This window comes from Phocoena phocoena, chromosome 2 (genome assembly GCF_963924675.1).
Source record: "Phocoena phocoena chromosome 2, mPhoPho1.1, whole genome shotgun sequence".
In the NCBI taxonomy this organism is placed as follows: Eukaryota; Metazoa; Chordata; class Mammalia; order Artiodactyla; family Phocoenidae; genus Phocoena; species Phocoena phocoena.
Genome location: NC_089220.1, coordinates 142,037,252 through 142,056,739, shown reverse-complemented (window position 1 = coordinate 142,056,739; position 19,488 = coordinate 142,037,252). Strand labels below are relative to the sequence as shown.

The following is a 19,488-nucleotide window of genomic DNA, read 5'->3' as shown; positions in this document are numbered from 1 at the left end:
GCCACAGCAGCACGCACTTCTGGGAACAAACTGGCATCATCGTATTCCAAAAGAAAATGCCGGAGATAAGAAGTCTGCGGTGAGGAGGACGAGACCACAGCAGAATGTGGCCCGACCTCCTCCTCCTCACTCTACACAGCCGACCTGGCCGAGCGCATCAGCTTTGAAGAACACAGTGATCATTCCTATGCTGACAATGCCCACGTCTGCCTGTCCAATCTGAACCCATCCGTCGAGTTCAACACCAACAGTTCCTGGACGTCTCCCATCTGCGAGTCCCAAAGGTGCCTCAAACGCAGTAAGTCCCACAGCAAACTCGTTCTCCCTCTCCTCTTAGCTCCCTGTAGGCTTGTTCCGCATCATCATTTCAGCACCGCATCTATCCAACCTCCCCACCTCGAAGCCTCAGAGCCACGCCCGTATCTCGCCTCTGCATCCTCCATGTTTCATTTGCCACCAAGTTAGAAAAAAAAAATCACTTCTAACTTAGGATGTTCCTGGATCATCTCTTCTTCTCCATTCTCACGGTCAGTGCTGTGGCTCAGGGCCAGAGTTCCTGCCTTAGTTACTGAAGCAACCTCTTAGCTGGATTCCCCACTTCCCAACAATTCTTGTTTTTTTTTTAATTTTTTACTGGAGGATAGTTGATTTACAACGTTCTGTTAGTTTCAGGTGTACAGCAGCGTGAAACAGTTATACATATATGTATATCCACTCTTCTTTAGATTCTTTTCCCAAATAGGTCATTATAGAGTATTGAGTACCTCCTACACCATTGGTGGGAATGTAAGTTGGGACAACCATTATGGAAAACAGTATGGAGGTTCCTTAAAAAAACTAATTACAGAACTACTGTATGATCCAGCAATCCCACTCCTGGGCCAACAATTCTTCATGCAAAGTCAGAGGGAGCAAAGTGCTGGGCCCTGACTGCCTTCAGAAGCTCGTGGCCCTGGCATTGTCAGTTCCACATCACTTAGCTCCAGCCACACTCCTAGCCTGACTTTCCAACCCTCCTGTCAGGTCTCTCCTTGCACAGACCTCAGACGGTAGCCAATTCCGTGTCCTGCAGCAAGCCTGCCCTTGCATGCCAGCTGTCCTACTCATGCTCTTCACTCTGGAATGTTCCTACCTTTTCATCTTCATGGGTCTGGTCACACCTCCTGGGACCTCCCACACTGAGCTGCCTGTCTCCTCCCAGTTCCTACAGCGTTGTATTCGTGCGCACACTATCGCATTGACCACGTTATGTCATGGTCAGTATCGCATCTTTCTGGGAGCTCCTTGCTGTCAGCTGGGCGTGTAGGAGGTGCTCAGAAGAGTGTGTTGAATTGAAAGCATTCAAGGCTCTTTATGGCGACGGCCATTCTGACCGGCGTGAGGTGATACCTCATTGTAGTTTTGATTTGCATTTCTGTAATAATTAGTGATGTTGAGCAAAACTGGGTCATTTGTAGAGACGTGGATGGACCTAGAGTCTGTCGTACAGGGTGAAGTAAGTCAGAAAGAGAAAAACAAATATCGTATATTAACGCATATATGTGGAATCTAGAAAAATGGTACCGATGAACCTATTTGTAGGGCAGGAATAGAGATGCAGACAGAGAGAACGGACATGCGGACACGAGGGGGGAAGGGGAGGGGGAGATGAATTAGGAGATTAGGACTGACATATATACACTACCATGTGTAAAACAGATAGCTAGTGGGAACTTGCTATATAGCACAGGGAGCTCAGCTCGGAGCTCTGTGATGACCTACATGGGTGGGATGGGGGCGGCTGTGGGAGGGAGGTCCAAGAGGGAGGGGAGAGATGTATACATATAGCTGATTCACTTCGGCGTACAGCAGAAACTAACACAACATTGTAAAGCAATTATATTCCAATAATAATAATAATAATAAAAAGCGCTCAAGGCTCTTGTTATGGACTGGATGTTCATGCTTCATTCCTCCCACCTCCACCACCAAATTCATCTGTTGAAGCCCTAACCGCCCATAGGGTGGCATTTGGAAACGGGGCTTTGGGAAGGTAATGAGCTTTAGATGAGTTCATGAGGGTGCATCTCCCATGATGGGATGAGTATCCTTATAAAAAAAAAAAAAAAGGAAGATAGTGGAGATCTCTCTCTCTTTCCATCATGTGAGGAAACACTGAGAAGATGGCTGTCTGTAGCCAGGAGGAGTTCTCACCAGACACCGAGCCTTCCGGCACCTTGACCTTGGACTTCCCAGCCTCCAACACTGGGAGAAATAAATGTCTGTTGTTTTAGCCACCCAGTCTATGGTATTTTGGTATAACAGCCTAAGCTAAGGCAGCTGTAGAGGAGGACTTGACTTTGGGGTTGTTGCCTGTCACAGGGCTCACCCGTCCTCAAGGCCTTAGGAAACAGGTTCTGCTGCATTCACACCCCTGGCTGGCTGAGACCCTAAGGGAAGGACGTCACCTTCGAGCATCTAGGGGGCGCAGTCTCAATTCCTGCAGTGCCATCCTGCTCTGGCCGCACCAGCTCGGAGTGACCAGGCTCCTCCGGCTACGCAGGGCTCCTGACAACCTCCAGAGCCTCTGCAGTTCAGCCGACCCGAAGTCTGAGCTGCAGATGATTCCACGAGGGGAATGAGCTCCCGTTTCAGGGTGCTCCCTGAAGGCACCCCATCTCAGTCGTTCTGAAATGCAGGGCAGGGGCTGGTGAGGATGGTGGTGTGAACGCTGTGCTCAGGAATTCTGCGGTTCATCTCAGCAGAACTTACCGTTCAGCGGAAATGTTTTAAAAAAGTGAAACCTCCCAGCATGATCTTTTTGGAGTCCATTTTGGTCACTAGTTATTCTGATTCTCTATGACTTCCTAGTTGCTTTCAGTCTCCCGTGCCTGTGCTTACATCACTTGGTGTAGGAGACGACACATCTGCCACTCAGACTGTCCCCCCACCAACAATTGCCTACACCTTTAGGCAGACAAGAATCCATCACATCCACTGAATGCTCTGGAAGTGCCTACTATGTGCCCGCACTCCTCTAGGTGCTGGGGTCCTAGCTTTGCTGGAATGCTGAACATCAGCTTCTCCCACCGCTAGGCTTTCAGCAGAGTACAAGGAGGGTAAGACTCCTCTCGGGAGTCGGCCTCTTTTTTCAGCAATCTAAGGAGACACACTCTATGGGCCTCTCACTTCGTATGAGGCCTCAGGCAACCATCAGCCAGTGAGTTTCCTCAGGGCTGAGACATGCAGATTGACCTCAGGAACCCCAGAGCAGTGCATTACACACAGCAGGAGTGTTGAAATAAACTGAATGGAACAAACTACAGGTCGGAGAAATTGTTCTGATCTACAGTATATAACTCTGGTTTTCTTTTTTCTTTCTTTTTTTTTAAGCTTTAGAGCTCTTTCATTTCATTTTTTAAAAAATATTTATTTTTAAAATTTATTTATTTTTACTTTTTGGCCGCACGGGGTCTTAGCTGCAGTGCGCAGGCTCTTCGTGGCGGCACACAGGCTTCTCTCTAGCTTAGGCGTACGGGCTCAGTAGTTGTGGCGCACGGGCTTAGCTGCCCCGCGGCACGTGAGATCTTAGTTCCCCGACCAGGGATCGAACCCATGTCCCCTGCATTGGAAGGCGGATTCTTAACCACTGGACCGCCAGGGAAGTCCCTCTGGTTGTCTTCTAAAGAGGGTGATGCTTCTCCTTCAGAATATCTTGCAAGGTTTAGATGCATGCATTTGTAGGCAGGGGTTGCGTAAGAGGGAGAGAAGAATCTAAAGTTCCTATGGCGATCCCAGGAGGTTAGGGGTGAGGACAAGAAGGCTGAGGGTGAAGGAGAACAGGGAGAAGAAGGGCTGAGTCATGACATGCCATTGCCATGACCCCTGCATCTTCGGCCTTGCTTGAAAACCTTGCCAAATGCTTGGTATTAATGGATGTCCTATGAGCAGAAACCAGTCAAGGAAGTGAGTTTTTCATCCTTGGTTGATGGAGGGCAAAAGAGAGACCATACCAGGTCGGTGCAAGAGAGAGTGAGAAGCAGAGGGTCCAGGGCAGTGTAAGCCCCCCAAGAACTCTCCGAAGTCACTTCCAGAAGGCTTTGGAATCTCCAAACCCTTCTGGAACTGACAGGGGCCAGAGACAATTTAAACCTAAACCTCCACATGGCAAGGGTATGATACTGAGCTTACACAGATAGTAATGTTCTACACAGATAAGGAATTTCAGAAAACAAAACTAAACTTGGCAACTTTTTAGATGTAAAGGGGGGGACAAAGGTCTCCAGTGCTGAGGAAAGGAGCTGACCCTGCAACTCAACACCTAGAGCATCATTGCACCTGTGAATGTTTTCAAAGAACCGCAGAGGCCAGAGGAAACTCAAATGGAATTCTTTATGGTCTTTCAAACCTAGAAATGTTGAAACAGCCATAAAATGTCAGAAATAGTTTAAACTTATTTATCTAACCTCAAAGACAGGCTATTTCCCCCAAGACTTACAGCTCTGAAATATTCAACGTTCCGTTTCCACAATGCTGAAATCGTTTTTGAAAGGCAAATGTTATGGGAAAAAAGTTCAGATCTGGAGGGGCTGTGAAAAACTGTGTTCCAAAAAGTCTGCACCTCTGGGGTGTCTTTAAAATCGTCACTGTTTAAAGACAAATTTCCTTCACCCTTGAAGGGCTCATGAAATATTCTATACTATAAAATCCTTGGCCTCTTCAGACTGCTCTAAAATGCTAGCTTTTTCTATCAATGTATCACATATATTACACTTGTATGTTTTGTTCATTGGTTTGTTTCCTCCAGCTACTCAACACTCATACTGTCTTTTTTTCACAGATGAAAACTGAACATTTAAGCTACCACTAGTCACCTCCAGGGCATGGGAAGAAATGATGTTGCCAGTTTATAAGATTAGAGGCAAACTGAACACAGTGTAGGCAAAGCACAAAGGGAATCGTTACTAATCGATGAAACAAATGAACAAGAGTTCACAGTTTCAGTGTCGAAGAGAATATCTCAAAGCTACTAGCACAAAAGGTACATACCCTTCTTGACTGGTGGGTCAGTCTTCACAATGCAGTACATTTTGCAAGGCATTTCCCTCTTTTGAGTTAACTGCATACCCTTTTGTTCTTTTGGCAATAGATATGTAACTATGTTTTTTGGATATAAAAGATTATCCTTCAATGAGGCTGTATCCAGAACTTCCTCCAGATATAAGGCTCTGGCTTTTACCATTCACAGAATTCTCTTGAATAGCTACGGGAGTACTTCCTCTTTAGTAGAATTATGTTAACAGATGGGCATAATCAGGTCCCCAAGTAATTTGATCTGAGGACCTTAGAAACAATCTGGGTCATAGCATCGAGCCCCAATTCCATAATCCAGAGTCTTTCCTCAAAGGTCTTTAAAACGTGTTTATTTTGCCATAGAGGAAGGGTGCCAGCAAGTCCTCTTCCTGGTGTGGTCAGCCCTGACCTCTCAGCAACCCTGGACTCCTGCTTGGCTTGGGACTGAGCAGTTCTCTTTAACTCCAACAGTCGTATCTCACAAGCACTACACAGTTCACTGCTGGATAGTGTCCTCTGGGGTCTCGTTTACAGGCTAGAAAGGACCCCTGAGAGTTATTCTATATATTACCTGAAAACCGAAAACCTCCAGTGGTTCCCTGAAGAACAAGACTCAAAGCCAAAGCTGGTGCAAATCAAGCGCAGGGATGCATGCCGGAGTTTACAAGTGGTGACAACCACTGACCCCAGCACAGGGAATTCCTCAACAGCAGCTCAAATGGGGATAATCTTGGGACATTCGGAGGCCCTTCCTGATCAACATCAATTTTGGTAATCTATCAGTGTAACGTTGGGACGTGGATCGACAAAGAGCTTTGATACGTTCCTTAAAAGCTACATTCAATGTATGGCTTGTTTGGAAGTCATACACCATGACCTACAAGTTGATCTTGCTGCGGCCACCAGCAAACCCTGGGAACTACGTGTGGGCTGCTGTCAGTGGAGCTCCCGGGGTGATCTCTCAAGGTTTGGTTGACTCCCCAAGGCTCCCTTTCCTCCTCCCTCAAGGCACTGACGCTTCTCTTGTGTCTCTGAGCTGCCCCACTTACCCTGTTGAGCAGTTCCTCTCTCCTTAGGAGTGATGGGGAGTAAGATTCGGTTTTCCTAGCTCCATAGCTTTGACACTTCTTGGAGAAGAAAAGCACAAAAGCCCTTCAATGTACGGGTACCACTGCTCACAACAGCTCATCCTCCGGCCCCGGGAACCTCACCGTTCTCACCTCACTGTGGGTAATCGCTAAGATTTTCTACGTGCCTTCTCTCCACTAGGGACTTAGTTGCTATTCTCTTTTATCACTTGGAAAGTTTCTACTAATTCTTAAAGAGCCACCTTAAGGCCACTCTTCCATGACCCCCTCTGACACTGAAGCTGATTGCTCCTTTGTGGACCTTTGAACATGCTGACATGCCTATTCCACCTTCAGAATGAGCCCAGAGCATGGCCCCGGCTCTGCCATTTAACCCCAGTTTCTGGTTCACTCCTTGTTACCCACTGTTTCCTGAGGAAGAGTCTCTCATTTTGAGATAACATTTGAGATAAGTTCCAGGAGACACTTTGGCCCCAGTTACTGGCTAAAGCACTGGCTCTTAACCTTAACCTTGGCTACACATTAGAATCTTCTTGGGAGCTTTAAAAAACCTTGATTCTCAGTCCATACCGCGGACAAATTAAATCAGACTCTCTCAGGGCAGGGTGGGGTGGGGTCGGAGGTGATGTCCAGGCCTGAACTGACACTACCCATGGTAATAAAATGGCTTGAGCAGATTGTCTGTCAGTCATGAAAATGAACACATGGGTATTCAATTATCAAATACATAACTGGCGGGAATAAATGAAAAATAAGAAGAAACAGAGGGGCTCCTAAATTGGGATGTTACTAAAGATGCTGAAATTCTATTCCAGTCCTCTGTTATCGCACCCTAATGTGGGGTGTTCTCCTGACAGTGACTCTTTTTCTAACATCAATAGTTCCTGAATGCCTTTTTCAGGCTGTACCGAGAAGCTTTTTAAAATTTCTGGAGGTTGAATTCCAACTAAATTTCCTCTCCTCAAGTCCCTACCTTCTGTGGGTCCTGTGCACCCTGCTCTCTCTCTAGGAAGGCACAATTAGGGCAGAGGAGTGAACGTGGCTAAACAAGTCATCCGAGGGCTTCTGATGGTTCTGTGTGTTTAACACGAGAAGGATTCCTCCAGAGTCCACAGCTATCCTGAGCTCTCCATCCATGTCCAGGGGATCTCAGAGCATAAAAGACCTAAAGTTGAGACCCCTGGGGGGCAGAGAGCAAGTAGGGCCTTTCTAACAAGATAAGCAGATACGATTGGTTTGAGGCATTGCCTCTTACGGCCTTTAAAGGAAAGCTCCCCAACTGCTCCCTAGCAGATCTCAGACAGGTCTGGGGAGCTCAGCACCGACCACTCTGGCTTCCGCTCCGACAGCATCTGAGGAGCCAAGAGGACACAGGGCCCACCCCAGGCACCACTCGGAGACCCGGGGGAGTGAAGCAACTTGTCACATTAGAAACCTACGCTTCAGAAGATCACCAAGAGAAGACCTGAAGTTGGAAAGCAAAGAGGAGGAGCCCAGGAGGAACCCTGCCTACGGGGTCAGCATCCAGCAGGCTCCCCCAGGACCGAGTCATTACAGTTTAGGTGGGCTTAATGCGTCTTCATATCAGAACTGTGGTAATGAAAAAACCATGGGGGTAAAAGCTATCATGGCAGAGAGCTTATATATTAGTTTGGGAGTCATAAGCCCTATTCTAGTGTTCCAACCAGTGGCTTTCAAACAGTAGCGAGCCGATTCTTAACCTTCTTTTTTTATGTATATATAAGGAAGTCCAATTCACAAAACTGCAGAAACGTGGAGGTCTCTTAGTTGTACTCTATGCTGTGGGAGAGGATAGGTAGGGTTGAAAGGTAAGTTTGGGGTCCCTGACAAGGCTCCATGGAACCTACAGTTTGAAACTCGGTTTCTCCACTGGTCTGTTGATGGCGCATAGAAGAAAGGTGCATGGTTATTTGGAGGACAGAGAACAAATGGACACAACGTGAAATTACATGATAAAAGGCCTTGTGGGTCAGCTGTTTTTACAATGTGAAGGGGTGAAGGTTAACACAGGGCTGGGTGTCCGTTAAGTTTTCAGGGCAGAGAAACATATTGGTGGGACTGACGACACGAGTGGGGAATAGATATTTGGGGAGGAAAGAAGTGTCGCTGATGACAGGACTGGCCCACGAGAGCTGTGGTCTGAAAGCTTCAAGAGAAGGCGGGACTCAGTCTCTGCAGAAACAGAAGCCCAAGCACATGGTTTTTTTGCAGTAAGTATGAAATTTGATAGGTGCTTGAATAGCCCTTTCTGTTTTTCATTCTGCACATCTAGCTACCTTATGCCAGCATTTCCTTCTACTTCTTGACTGTGTAGAGATTCACGTTTCCTCCAACTAGGAAATTGAGATGGATCAAAGGAGAAGAAAATCATGTTCCTAGGAGCATTCAGAATCTTCAGTGGATCTTCAAAGAACAGGCAATTGCTTTACATAATCCAAGTATGAGTACAAAGAGGTCTGGGGCAAGTATATCAAGGGTTAGGTGAGGCAGTGGGGAGTCACTACCGCATGGTGCATGACTCGCCACGTTCCTTTCCTGCTACTGCAGTGATGGGCGAGGCATGCATCAAGGTGGGGCCTCGGTCCTCCTGGGGACAGAGGGGGGACACTCCGGTAGACCTCTGGCCTAACACGCTGGCGAGAGGCCAGCCTCTCCGTGGACTCTGCCTGGATCCTAGACCTCCCACCATGGGACAGTTCTCCAGAGGGCACTGGCTGCTGCTCATACCTGAGCCTCTGACACCTTGTCCCTAAGCTGCAGCACTTCCTAAGTCCTGCCTCAGACCTCTGCTTTGACACTCTCCTCTCTGATTAGACCACCTGGGTGCCCATTCTGCTGTCTCAAGCCCAGAGCCTCCTTCTCCCTCCAGTTCCCTTGGAGTCACACAGACTTGGGATTAAATCTTAGCTGCCACACTCATTACATATATACACACAGGTAAGTAACTGCACGTAGGGACTTCGCTGGCGGTCAGTGGCTAAGGCTTCGCCTTCCAATGCAGGGGGGCGGGTTTGATCCCTGGTCGGGGAGCTAAGATCTCACATGCCTCGTGGCCCAAAAACCAAAACATAAAACAGAAGCAATATTGTAACAAATTCAATAAAGACTTTGAAAATGGTCCACATCAAAAAAAAAAAAAAAATCTTTAAAAAAACAGTAATTGCACATCCCTGAGCATGTTTACTCTTTAGCAACACAAAGATAATATCCACCTCATAGCCTATTCAAGCAGACACATATTAGGTACTCAATCGGCTCAAACAGTAGCGAGCCGATTGTTATCTGGGGTGATGAGTGTTGATGGTTTTTTAATATGTTTCTTACTGAGATGCTGCCTGTCAGCATATAATCCTTAGCTCTTTGCAATGTAGTTTCTCTCCATGTTTGACTTACCTCTGTGCCAACGTCCCAGCCCTAGCCTGGGGACGACTGTGTCCCAGATCCTCAATTAATGACACATCCATTGCTAACTGCTTGATACGCCTGCTCTCTCTTGGATAAGCTCTCCAGAGGCACGGAATCCTAATTTAATACCTTGAGTGCCTGGCTCCACAATCCAATCAATGACCAGCGATGCGATTTCACTGAGCTTAATTTATGGCTTTCTGCAGTTTCTTTTCCCCCCAACTTTGCATCCATACTGTAGACAGAACGTTCTCTTTAAACACAGATTGGGTCATACCATCACTCTACTTAAAACATTTCTTGGGACTTCCTTGGCGATCCAGTGGTTAAGACTCCGCGCTTCCAATGCAGGGGGTGCGGATTTGATCCCTGGCCAGGGAACTAAGATCCCACGTGCCGTGCAGCGGAGCCAAAGAATAAAACCAAACAATTTTTGCCTCCCCGCCTCCAATAAAAGGAAGTCCAAGGGTTTTAGCGTGGCATTAAAAGCCCTTCACAATCTGGTCCCAATGTGTACTTCCAAACCCACCTCTTCCCACCTCCCTCACACCCTCTGCTTTAAGTCACGTGGATCTGCTTATGGTTTTGCAAATAAGCCAGGAGCTCTCATGTTTCTGTGCTTTCGCACATACGTTGTTTCAACAAAAATGGCCTTCCTTTTTGTTCCAAGTGGCCTGGTTATAGTGTCATCTCTTCTGTCAACCTTCTCCGATCCTTTGGGAGCCTTAACTATTCTCTCCTCCATGTGGCTTCATAAAAACTTATACTTTGCATTTGCTATATCATAGTTTCCTTGTCTATATATCTGGAAAAACAAGATTTTATTCATCTCTGTACACTAAGGAACCAGATTGGGCTTAGTAGATGCTTAGTGAATGCTTGCTAAATGGATGGAAAGATGGATGGAATTTCCAGCCATCTGTGATTGATTGATTGATTGAATATAGGGTTCAGAGAGGAGAATGGTGAGAAAATGTCTTTATCATAGGCAGACGTAGGAAAAACAAGGGAGGGGGGATAGGCTTTTTGAGTGGGAGAAGAGCATTTAAACATACTATAAAAAAATTAGCTATTTCAAGGATTGTATATGGTGTAAATAAGAGATAAACGTAGTACAGAATAGGGGATACATTTCAAAAACTAGAGATGAAGCAAAGTAAATTAGCTTTAATTTAGAATATGGTCAAAAGCACTAAAATGTTCGGTTCATAAAACAAGAGGAAGCAGATTATCCTCAGGTTTTCACTTTAAGTATTCTGAAACTTATATGGAAAATGTTGTGGGTAAATGTATTTTTCTGGAGAGAGAGTTTTTTGCGGGGCGTGGGGGGTGGTCAAAGGGATTTGTGACTTAAAGATGTTAAATCACTGCGACTGAGTTCCACACTGCATAATGTCAACCAGTAGTTGTCGGGGGAAAATAATTGTCAGACACATGAGGCTGTGTTCAGGAATTTAAGCATATAATCTTATTGCACCACAAAAATTTTCTCAAAGTCCTCCCCTGTAAGGGAAATCATTAAAGCCAGTAAAGAAAGCTAATAATTCACTTAGACATCAACAAAACTCTCGGTATATTTCACAGCATCTTAAGCCTAAAAAATTCTCTGGATTAAGAAGATACTTTTAAATTTATGTAATATGTTTCTTCTGAAACTGACCAGCATCTCTTAGGTATGAATGGCTTACCTTCTCCCTATTCATCTCATGGAGCACCAAGCACCCTGCTGCTACCTGCTTAGACCCTTGCTTCCCACCATCTGCTTGTACACACACTGTGTGCACTCAGCTTTGTACCTTCTACCTACTTATTCCCCCAACCTCTCCTATCAATGGGGAACTCAGAAAGGACAGAGGTGTAGGGCTTAAATCTATATCACTAGTAAGTTTAGACTTTCTAGAAAGCAGTTTGCCTTATTTGCTTTAGTTCTTGTTTAAGCAATAGAGCATTACACCTACAGCTAAAGTTCTGTCCCTAAACTGTGCTTTCTTCTTTTCTCTCCCAGGAGTACCAACAATCCTGACATTGGTATATGTCCTTCCCATGAACGTTTGCATATTTTTGCCATATAGTCATACACCCATAAATAAAATATATGATTGTGCCGTAAGTTTTAACTTTACATGCTAATAGATTATGATTTTAATGAGATATAATTTAAATACTATAAAATTCACCCTCTCAAAGTATACAATTTGGTGGTGGTGTTTTTTTTAGTGTATTCATAAAGTTGTGCAACCATCAGTACTATCTAATTCCAGAACATTTTCATCACCGCAAAAAGACACCCGTGCCTATTAGTCATTACTCTCCATTCTCTTGCATTTTCCTCTCCTCTTCGCCACTGGCAGCCTTTAATCGGTCTCTATGGATGTGCCTACTCTAGACATTTCATGGATATGTAATCATACACTGTGTGATCTTTTGTGTCTGGCTTCTTTCACTTAGCATCATTTTTAAAGATTCATCCATGTTTTAGCACGTACCAATATTTCATTCCTTTTTACGACCAAATAAAACCCCATTGTATGGATATACTACATTTTCTTTATCCATCCATTAGCTGATGGATATTTAAGTTGTTTCCACTTTTTGGCTGTTAGAAATAAAGTTGCTATGAGCATTCGGGTGCAAGTTTTTGTGTGAACATATGTTTTCATTTGTCTTGGGTATATAACTAGGAGTGGAATTGTCGGGTCAAATGTTTAACTTTGAGGGAAATTGCCGAACTGCTTTCCAAAGCATCTTCCTAGCTTAACCCCATTCCAACCTGTGGGCCAAGAGAGTTTCTTGGAGACTAAAGAGGAGCCCAACACACAAGAACATTTTAGAGCGGAGACCCAGATCAGCTGCACCTCTAATGAGCTTAAGGAATAAGAAAAACAAGCCACCCAATACACACCTAACACGAAATTATAGGATAAACAATGCTCTTGCTAAGCATTAACACACGAACAAATAAAATATGCAACTCTTGGTATTTACTGGTCATTCTCCTCAGACGAGCTTTCCTTTCTTACCAGAAGGTGGCAGAGAGGGTACAGTTTAAGCTCCCCACCCCTCTCGTTTTTAGAAGAAACTTTTTTTTTTTTAAGAATAAGACAAATAACTCTCGCAAATAACTTAGAACTTTTAACCCTTAGAAATGCAGATTCTCAGGTTCTTTTACTTAATATCATGATTAGAAACATATAAGAGTGACTAGGGACAACCACTATTGATATCTATACCACATGCTTTAAATAAAACATATTTGGCTATAACAAAGAACTATGAATCTGTCTAAAAGGTATGAATAGATAAGCTCACTCTGCTCTGCTTAGTAGAAAACATTTTAAGGGTAACTGAAACATAAGAGAAAAAATTGATACATGCCACTGACTGACAGTAATAATGTAATCTCAGTTTGCAATATGAAAATGTAATTTTGGAAAGCAGTATTCAAGTCTGTAAATGTTATAATGCCCTCCTCTATCAAATGGGGCTGAGTTAGATGATAGCCCAGGTCCCTTCTTCCACTCATATAGTGTATTTCCTATTTTAGACATGAGAGTAGCACGGACACGGGACTCACCTATGGTCATATACTAGCCAGTGACGGATCTGTCTGTAAAACCCAAGTCTTCCGACCCTTCATCAACTTCATCATTACTTCATCTTCACTTAAAAAGATGAATCTCCATAAAAAGCAAAGTTAGCTATGACTTCTGCCCATAAGAAAACACAGTAAGTTCACTGCAGGCTTATTTAAGATGGCACATAACTCAAAATGAGGTGTTTATTTTGAAAAGGAAAGACCTCCTGATGAGTTCCTGGGGTGCAGGCCATAGGGGATGACTGCCAAGTAAAGCAAGACCAAATGGGCCCATTCCTAGTAAGAGCTGAAGCGGCGGGGGCGGCGGGGTGGGGGGGAGAGCCAGAGGAAGACTGCCAACACCGAGCTGCATCGCGGGCCTGAGGGGGCACAGCACAGGGTCCAAGGGACTGCAAGAGTCAAGGAGTGGTCAGAGACGGCACACACGCTGACTGGGCCTGGCCAGAGAATAAACCAAGACAAGCTTAATGATCTTAGCTGGAGGCTTCACTCACGAAAACAGTTTCCACTGAATCCAGTCCCTGACTTACGACGGCAAGTAATACCCCACAGTCCTTTCAATGGCTCGTCGCCCCAAAAGCCTAATTGTAAACTATTGTGGGGAAGTAAGAAATTTAGAAATAATGTTAAAAGCTGAGGTTTCTCTTAATAGAAGTCAGATCTATTTTGAGAATCCTCTGCAGGTGTAGAGCTGTAGAAACTCTAGACATTTGTGGCTTGGCAACTACAGAGTTCCGTTCTGCTTCTCTCCTTGCTGCAGCCAGAGAACGCCGCCTGTTCTGTGATGGGAGGTGTGTTTTGCCAGAAAACTCACATATTTGTGGGTGGAGTCAGCTGGGAGGCTGGAGGGATTTTTCAAAAGTCTGCGTAGGCCAAACACTGCAGGGACTTCCAAGGGGTGAAAAATAATACCTTGGGGGTTAGCAACTTTCCACTGCTTGTAAAGCCAAAGGTGCAGCTCTGGAAACATGGCAAGTAACTAACTGACAATGACGGGGAGGGAGAGCCTTAGAGCTGGATGGCTGTGTCCTGGAATCCTGTCATCACGTGCACCTTTACTCTGGTACCGAGACCAGCCGTGAGGGCTCCTCCGGTTACCCTGGGCTCTCTGGCCTCAGCAAGATTCATCTTAAGGGGCTGCAACTACAGGTACCCCGTTAGAACTAGGAAACCAGGCAAATACAGTTCCCCAGAGAATTAAATCAATGCACAGTAAATGACAGGCACATGCAAGGTCACCCTAACATAGTAGATCTTAATTTTGAGGAGTTTATAAGTCTCTCTGAGAAACTGATCAAAGCTATTCACACAGGCCCCCTGGCCCCCATAAAATGTACGTGTGTACAGCGTATAATATTAATCTCAGTTGGGGCACGCATGGGCCCGGGGTTAAGACTTAAGAATCCATGGCTTAAAGAGATAGAATGGCCCTAGATGAAGACAACGTCAGACTGAAAATGGCATTTCTATTAAAGAAAGAATGAGTCAGTTAGAAAGAAGGTTTGGCTGCTGTTGTAAACAAAGCAGAAAGAGCCACTGGGGCACAGACTGGTGATGCTCACCCAAGGACAGTCCAGGACAGACAGCCTAGGCCACAGAACCCTGACATCCCCACTCTCCGACCTGGCCTTGCCTAGCACAGCCTTTGTCCAGCTGGAGGACACAGCTAATGATTTCCAACAAACCTCCTTGCTCCAACTCCATACTCACCAAGCAATCACCTGCTAGAAGCTGGCCTTTTGCGCAGATCTGCCCGCAGGGACAGGGTGTTCTGGTCTTGCCAGTGTGAGCATGCCAGTGTACAGGGCAGGTCCTGAACCTGTCCTCATAGTCCTCAATGAGAATGATTAAACTGCATTCTGTTTTACACACTGGTCTCATGAGCTGGTGTCAGCTCACCCTTGAGAGACATATCCTCTGTCGGGTGCTGGACAATCAGATTTTTAAGCTTGCAGGGCTGTCTGAGCTACCAAAATGACAGCTGGCGACTCCCGGCCACACTGGGCTGGCCTTGTGCTCTCCCACTGGGAATGACCACGCTCACCTCTTACAGGACACTGGATGGTCACGTTTGCTCGCTGGGGTGCTTCCACGATGCCTCCAATCACGACGGAGAGATGGCTGTGCTCCGGTCTGGTGATATTTCTTCCAATAGACAAGATGGCAGGTGCCTCTTAATTCAAAGGGAGCAGGGAACTATGTTAGGTTCAGGCTTTTGCTCTGAGTAAACCATGCTGCATTTGGTAAGCTTTGCTGAGTTCTTTGAGAGCAGGGGCGGAGTCCTGGCTCTCTCCGCATCCCTCGTGGTGCCCCATGGGGACTTGCACATCCACAGCCTGGAGGTGCTCAGGGGACAGATGGACAGATGGATGCATTCAAAGAGATATCTACAAAGAGGCTTTGCAACAACCATATACAGACTGTGAGGATAGTTTGGTTTTATAACCAAAATTGAGGATAAAGTCCTCTTTGATACTTCGAAAAAGAAGAAATTCAGAAGTTCATGCAAACAAGACATGGCACGGCAGGAATAACATCTCTGCAGTGCAGCCTTGGATGAGTTAAAGCAGGACCAAAACACAGGAGGGCTTGGGACCATCTGACTCTCTTCCTGGAAGGAAAATTTGAAACAAACCTGCGTAACACTTGCATGGAAAAGATGAATCATAAAAACAAGGTCATAAAGAATCAGGAATTCATTCACAGACTTTTATTTTCCTGGACTTTAAGAACCATATACTTCTACCAGATTCATTTATGAACTCACTCAGGAAACATACTTTGTGCCTGGGCTGGAGAATGGGAATATGAAGTTGGAAAACAACCATTCTTGCCCTCAAGCAACTCATAGACTGGTGGGAGACACCATTACCATTACAGGGTGATGGCTGTTGAGGTAGAGAAAGGTGCTGGTTGCCCAGGTGTCTCTCAGGAGCATGTGGGGGGTCAGGGAAGGCCACCTTCCTCTACTGCAGAACTGTTGCCGTGGTTGGTTTCCCTCCTCCACCCCATTAGCAGGTAAGCTCCTGGAGGGAGAGGCCACATCGTATTTCTTTAATCTGTTTTATCACCAACGCATAGGACATGAAAGAATAACACTTTGGTGTTTGGTAACCATGTATTCTGGAGAAGAGAACTTGGGAATGACCATGTCTGGGGGACAAAATGTTCCATTTGCTCCTGGAGTGCTTGGGGCACTGAAGTGCTATCCTGAGAATTGAAAAGATAGGAACTCTTGGGCTGGGAAAGGGCTGTCATTGTCCTATGTCCTCTGGCCCCTGAGGACCTTGCACCAGCTCTCTCATGAATCTGAGCTGTTCTGGGATGGACTTACGGGGAAATGTGTGAGCTGCAAGAGAGACTTCTATTCCTCCCAGCAAGTCCAGAACCTTGGAACTGAGGTTTTCTGGAAAAGAGCTGATGCTCACAGGAGAGAACAGTCCAGGAGGATCAAGGCACAGAAAATCAAGGCCTGAAGGCCCTACCTTGGGAATGCAGCCAGGAGAGGGACTTAGCATCAAGCCTGGCACGTTCACGGAGCTTTTAAAATCAACTGGTCCAACCTCCTCTATTTAGAGATGTGATGTACTGGCTACATCAATGCTTAGTTGTCTAAATGCTGGGTTGCAATCCCTGATATTGTCTTTCTCCTCACCTTAGTTTATTTGAGCCATAGATACCAGAAACCACACAGCAGAGAGTTGGAGGATAACTTATTTTAGTTTTAATCCCAGAACATGAGCCTGACACAAGGAAGCATTGCTTACAACTCTGCCACCTAAAAATGTTCCTTCATAAAAAAAAAAAGCACACTTTTATATTAAAGTGACTTTCTCTACATCCTGGAACAATTTACACTAATTTACAATGACAGTTTCCTGAAAGTGTTTCTAAGGATTGGGGGGTATGCCATTGCGAGGTATACATCAACCTTTAAAGGATCATTACTCTCTTTCGCCGGCTGGTGGCGCTTTAAAAATGAAAAGTCCATACTATCAACACCGCCGATTAAACCCTGTCTCATTAATTCCCAATTCTTAGAAAGCAAACTCCAGAGCAGCTGTTTTCAAAGTGTGGTCCTCAGGCCAGCAGCACTGGCATAACCTGGGGACATGTCAAATATGCACATTCTCAGACTCCATCCCAAGCCTGCTGTGTCGGAACCTCTGGGAATGGGGTCTAGACATTTGGGTTTTAACCCCACCTCCCGGTTACTCTGCTGCATGCAAACTGCTGCTCCAGAGTTTCATGTTCAAAACAAAACAAAACCCAGGCATTCCAGGTGTCAACAACAGGCATTACCTGCATACAGCACAGAAGAACTTTCCACGTCCGAACCCAGATGATTAGCGACAGAACATCCATATATTCCTTGTTCTTTCTTTGTAGGTTTCTGTATCTGTATTTTCCCCATTCCATCCACAATGACTCTGTAGAACAGTCAGAAAGAGGATGCGCTCGTGTAACACACTGAACTCTTCTAGAACCACAGCAACTCACAGAGAATGAAGACAGCAAAATGACTGACTTTGGGCTGGCAAGGATCCCAGAAGATGATCTTGTCAAGCTTCCTGCCTATAAGCGGATAACGATATAGACTAGAGGGTGGAAAAGTCCTTCTTCTTGGCTGAGACTCAGGGAAATGGTAGAGCTGGAATGTACTTGGAGATCCAATCACCCTATCTCACTTTGCATGAGAACAGACTTTTCTGGATGGACTCAATGCTTAATCTACCACGTTTTAAAGAAGACAAATGAGATTGCAAACGAAGTGTAAGATTCGTTTAATTTTAAGACTATACATTTCAAGAAAACGCAACTGCAATTTTTCTTGGTACATTACATATTTTTCTTTCAAGTTGAAAAATATAGTACTGAATACTAATAGTGAGTTTAAATCATCTGATCGTTCCCTTTCTTTTGTAATTTGTCAGTCATTATTAAAATTTCACTAATGTTGCACCTTACAAATCCACATGAGACATGTGTGTCATTCTCTACAGGAAAATCAAAAGTCCAAGTAAGGTAAACTCTAGGTGAAGTTACAGAAGAAGTGTAGCAGGGATTATTAGGTACACACAGTCTCCACGCTACTGTTCCTCAATAGTATGGTTCACTGGGAAAGATGATCTCAAACAGGGATCAGCATTGATTCCCTTGTGTATAGTTCAGAGATGCTAAGTGATGCTGTGTCTCCTGCTTCTCTATTTCTCAGTTCTACACATACTGAATTTCACTTGTCTGTCATCATTACTGACCCACATCTTACTGTGTTACAGTTGACTTTAATAGGTACGACTCCTTGGAAAATGTTAGAAACATTTGCAGTGGGAGTAGCAACTCTGAAGACTAGGGCTGCTTCTAGGCTACAGGATATCTGTATGAATTTGAAAAAAAGTTGACCCTCACCCTTGGCAAACGTAGCCTCAAAGTTCAGGGGTTGGTGAGCAGAGGGTTCCCTTCTGTCCACCTCCTTCCCTTCCTCTGGAGAGACAATGCCTTTCACAGCTTTGTGGGCAATTTGTGAGCTCAATTTCAGCCAGAGATTTGCCCACTCAGCTGGGTACCTTTGTGCAAAGTACAAACTGTATACACATGCATGGTGTTCCTGAACACGATTTTGGCTATGGAAGGAAAGGGAGAAATAGAAAATTCCCAAGTGTTCAGTGAAATATTAGTTATAAGAGAGTGGAAGAGGTTTTTAAAAGAAAACAAGAAGGAAACAGTTGAAAGGGAGAAGTTAAAGACAGCAAAATCTGTCAATGGCCAATTGAATCTCCTTTATTAATTTTTTTAAAATTCAGGGTTGACCCACTCTACCACTTATGAACAGAAAATAAACATTGTGCCATAAATTATTATATTCTATAGCAATTTTCGCTTCATATTATTTTAACTGGGGTTTCTCTTCTATGTGAAATAATAAATCTTTTGGTTTATGAGACCAGAGGACCATCCTATATGACTGTCAGTAGAGAATGATTTCACTATTGTTTATATTCTTTCAAATTTCTTCAGAATAAATGTTGAAAACTTAAGAAAATTTCACTTCCTTTTTATTATAGCAGTTTAAAAGTCGTTGAAAATAAAGAACTTAAATTCACTTTCTCCTGAAGTCACAAGTGAGACAACAGAGATAATGGATTCTACTTTGTTAAGGATATGCCTAAACTTGGATAATAAGTTATTAATTTTTTAGTTTTTGTATGAATGAGAACAAAGTCCTCATTTCTAAATCTGTCACGCTTAAATTATGCTCTTGAGTCCTCAAAGGATTAAGTCCAGTCTTATGTCACTCCTATAAACTCATTTTTATCCAAGTGACAT

General features: G+C 44.7%; 1 protein-coding gene across 1 annotated transcript in view; it reads right to left on the bottom strand.

Annotated features, from left to right (window-relative positions):
* The window catches only part of ADAMTSL3 (ADAMTS like 3), a 368,709-nt gene that overhangs the window by 30,566 nt on the left and 318,655 nt on the right, over positions 1 to 19,488 (bottom strand). The window contains 2 exon segments of the mRNA XM_065871391.1: positions 15,206 to 15,334; positions 17,464 to 17,591. Of these exon segments, the coding sequence (XP_065727463.1) occupies positions 15,206 to 15,334; positions 17,464 to 17,591 (257 nt within the window).